General features: G+C 40.9%; 1 protein-coding gene across 1 annotated transcript; it reads right to left on the reverse strand.

The window, feature by feature from the left end:
- LOC109723429 (desiccation-related protein PCC13-62-like) lies at positions 1,084–3,140 on the reverse strand. The gene is made up of 3 exons (XM_020251783.1): positions 2,709–3,140; positions 2,341–2,566; positions 1,084–1,724 (listed from the first exon to the last, which is right to left on the reverse strand). The coding sequence occupies exons 1-3, from the start codon at positions 3,077–3,079 to the stop codon at positions 1,347–1,349; spliced, it is 975 nt and encodes a 324-aa protein (XP_020107372.1). The 5' UTR covers positions 3,080–3,140; the 3' UTR covers positions 1,084–1,346.

Consider the following 3,729-nt stretch of genomic DNA (forward strand, 5'->3'; position numbering starts at 1 on the left):
GCTAGATCAAGTTTAACGGAGCTGATCGTCGATTCGAAAACTCCATCATCGAAAACGGCTCAGGAGCACGGAGGCCTCCGTACTCCTGAGAGCACAGCAGCCCTGCTCTATATATATATATATATATATATATATAGGATCCGGCTACTATACTATTATGAGTACAATCGCTCTCGTACTCATAAATCGTTTTCGATGATAGAGCTTCTGAATTGACGATCCATATCATTAAACGTTATCGTTTTCAATAATAGAGCTTCTGAATTGACGATCCATATCATTAAACATTATTTACAGCATTTAAAATTTTTAGAAATAAAATTTTATAATTTTTCGACATCATTTACCTTACGATCAAGAAGTTACAAAATTGACAATTTTTAACGGCTGATATGGGATACTTGCTAGTTTAATGGTGTAAAAGAATCGAAATTTGTTAAATTTTTGATAGAAAATTCTATTCACTACATAGATAAAGATCAATAACTCCGATCTTGAATTGAAGGATCCGATCATCCTTTTTTAGAATATCGTTCGATTTTCACCGTTCATTTTATGCCAACTTGATGGATTTTATTATGATTTTGAAAATTTACGAAATTTATTTTCTAGAAGTTTCGAATACTTTAGATCATATTTAAATTTCTAGAAGTTTCAAATACTCTAGATCATATTTAACGGAGTGGATCGTCGATTCAGAAACTCCATTATTGAAAACAAGTTATGAGTACGAGGGCTCTAATACTCATAATAGTATAGTAGCCATAGCCTATATATATATATCCGGCCCACATAAGCCCAAAACCTTGTCTCACCCTATTTAAGCCAACTAGAGTTTCTGAACTATTTTTTTAAATTTTTTATTTTTTTTTTTGATATTTTCAATTTAGAACTAAAATGTTTTATTTTCCGAATTGAAAAACAGATCTTCAGCTTTTCATTTATAAAATGTTTTTCATAAAAACTTTTGTTAGTGCATAAGCTACCATTCTAGCCAGATCCTTTTCACCAGCTCAAGATAATTAATGAACATCACAAATTTTGCTAAAAAAGGAAAAAGATTGCATTTAAGTACCCCTCAACTAAGCTCACAACTAAGCTCACAAACAGAGCCCGGCCACATACATTATTACCACTTCACTTCAACACTCCATGATCAAAAAAAGAAAACAAAAAAAAAAAAAAGAAAACAAAATCCAACGCACCTACCTAAGACCTTGGACTCCATAACTCTGCACCCAAAAAAGGAAAAAAGAAAAAAAAAAATCATGGGCTCCACTATTATTACCAGAATTCAAGTATGCATGTACTATATAAAACCCCCCAGCATACAACTGCAGATGCATCTAAGCTCTTTTTATGTAAGACTCGGCGATCTGGCCGCGCGCGCCGTTTGGATAAAATCCGCCCGGCACGCTGGCGTTTCCGCTGGCGTACACAATCCTGAGAATATCCTCGGGGGTCCGGTCGTAGGCAGTCGAGTACCTATCGCCGGCAATGATGTTCCCCTGGATCTTGCCCTCCGCCCCCAGGACGGGCGGCACGACGAGCCCCTCGTCCTTCACCCCCGACTTGCCCAACTTGTTCCGTAGATGAGAGGCGCGATTCGTGAACTCCGCAACGGTGAAGTCGTACGGATACACTTTCGTCAGCAAGCGCTCGTACAGCAGCGTCCGGATCACCGCGTCTTGGGCCGACTCTACCGCCAGTAATCCTGCGACAAGCTGCGTATATAAAAATAATTTGTCAGTGCGTCTTTCACTTGAAATAAAGTTAATTATCCAAACCCTTCGAAGCGTCACACGCAGAAAGTGTGAGATGCCACGGTTATCATCACTCTCTTGGCATTTACCATACTAAATATTGTTTTCTTCTAAACATTTTATTTCATTAATGAAAGTGGACTTTGGTAACACGCGCAAGTTTCGTGCTTATTAGTTAACCCTTGTGGAGTGAAACAGAATTCATGTTCTTGTGTCACATGGTTCATGCCTAAAGATCGAAGGGTCTAGATTTTTTGTGGCTATTGTGTACAGAAAAATTTTATGCACTGATTCAACTGGTGAATTTATCTAAAGGCAGAGCTCATCTCAACCACTAGTTTAATCGATTGTCAGATCCATAAATGGTTATACGATTACTAATGAGTAACGTTTATATGCAGAAGAATGAAAAAATATTACTGAACAGATGCATTGAATCATCTCATTTAAAAAGGGCAAGTGGTGTGAACAGTCCTATCTTTCAATTCGACGCTTCACACCCTCCCTTCTCGTTTGGATCGGAATGAAATTAAAAAATGTATTTCTACTTGGAATATGATGAGCGCAAAGAAATTACCCTCTTGGCGCGAGCACTCTTGAGCTTCGGGTTCGCTCCGACGTAACCGGTGAGCCCGACATAGGGGATAAGATAGGAGGCGAGCAGGAAGTTGAGCCCATTGGCGTAGGGATCGAACGGCGGGTTGAGCTCGCGGTTGAGCGCATTGTTCACCGTCTTGGCGAAGTTGGTCGCACTCAGGTCCAGCAACGGTCGCGGAAACCCCTTCACCCTCTTCTTTATTGCTCTGCACAAAAGTACGTGCGCAAAGTTAAGCCTAGGATACAAATGCGGCATAATGTTTATGAAGAAGAACATATATCAAGGCGATTTCTAAATCATTTTCTACACAGAAGAAAGAATAGTATAAAAGAACGAATGAAATTAACCTGATATGGCCGACTTCTTGGTACGCAAACTGAGTGACGACGTCAAGAATGAGGGGGTCGAGGGCGGCCTTCCTGGCCCCGACGGGTGAGGGGCCGCCTTCGGTGAGGTTGGGCGCCACCACATCGAGGCCGTGGCCGAGGGCGCCCCAGAGGAAGAACTCCGCCTCCAGGTACTCCAAGTTCAACGGGAATTCGAGCAATTCAACATCCGACTCCGGCAGCGCCACGTGCACACCTCCGCGGTGGCGGTGGTGGTGGTGGTGATGGCTCAATTCCTTAAAAATCTGAGCGAAGAGAGGGCTCGGAATTGTCGCGAAGACGAAAAAGAGGAACAAAGAAGCAGAGGAAACAGAGTAGTTCAACACACCCATGTTTACTTGTGTTTAGTGTTATGATCACACAAGTGTTTTTCTTTCTTTTTTTTTTGCTTTAATTTTTCTCCCTTTTTTTGCACCAATGCTAGGTGCTATTTATATGGCAACGGTTGAGTGCCACGTTGCATTGCGACGAGCGTTACCTCGGACTGGTTGCCACGTGGCAACTGCCCAGCTGGTTTGGTCGTTTGGGTCGGATGTAGAGTGCCAGTTGGGTCGGATGACGAGGTGACACGTGGCAGGCTTTGTGAAAAACGATGATATCGTGGCGCTTGTCTATTGGCGGTTGTAGTATGTACGCCCGTTCGGGAATTGTAGCGGATCCGATAGAGGTGGAGCGCGTCACTTGTGCGAGAGCGTGTCCCATGCGGACGCTGCGGTAGGCACCACGAAATCAATCATATTTTTTTTTATGAGAAAAATATAATAAAAATATTTTTTCATTACATCAATTCAATTTTATTAGTTGAAACGCCGTATCAGCAATACATATTTAATACATTATAAATTGTCTTTTGATTTTCGTGCTCTTTTGGGAATATATTTATTGAACGGACAAACGTAAACTTTAATTATTTAATTTTTACAAATTAAATTTATTCGTACTTTTACTTTCTAGATACTGTGATTAAGTAGTAGTAATAAAT

Source organism: Ananas comosus, linkage group 17 (genome assembly GCF_001540865.1).
Source record: "Ananas comosus cultivar F153 linkage group 17, ASM154086v1, whole genome shotgun sequence".
Classification (NCBI taxonomy): domain Eukaryota; kingdom Viridiplantae; phylum Streptophyta; class Magnoliopsida; order Poales; family Bromeliaceae; genus Ananas; species Ananas comosus.

Excerpts from the sequence above, each read along its gene's own strand:
- LOC109723429 (XM_020251783.1), bottom strand. The coding sequence starts at position 3,079 with ATGGGTGTGTTGAACTACTCTGTTTCCTCTGCTTCTTTGTTCCTCTTT. Across the intron at positions 2,567-2,708 it reads CAAGAAGTCGGCCATATCAG|AGCAATAAAGAAGAGGGTGA; the intron begins GTTAATTTCATT and ends ACTTTTGTGCAG. Across the intron at positions 1,725-2,340 it reads AGAGTGCTCGCGCCAAGAGG|CTTGTCGCAGGATTACTGGC; the intron begins GTAATTTCTTTG and ends TTATATACGCAG.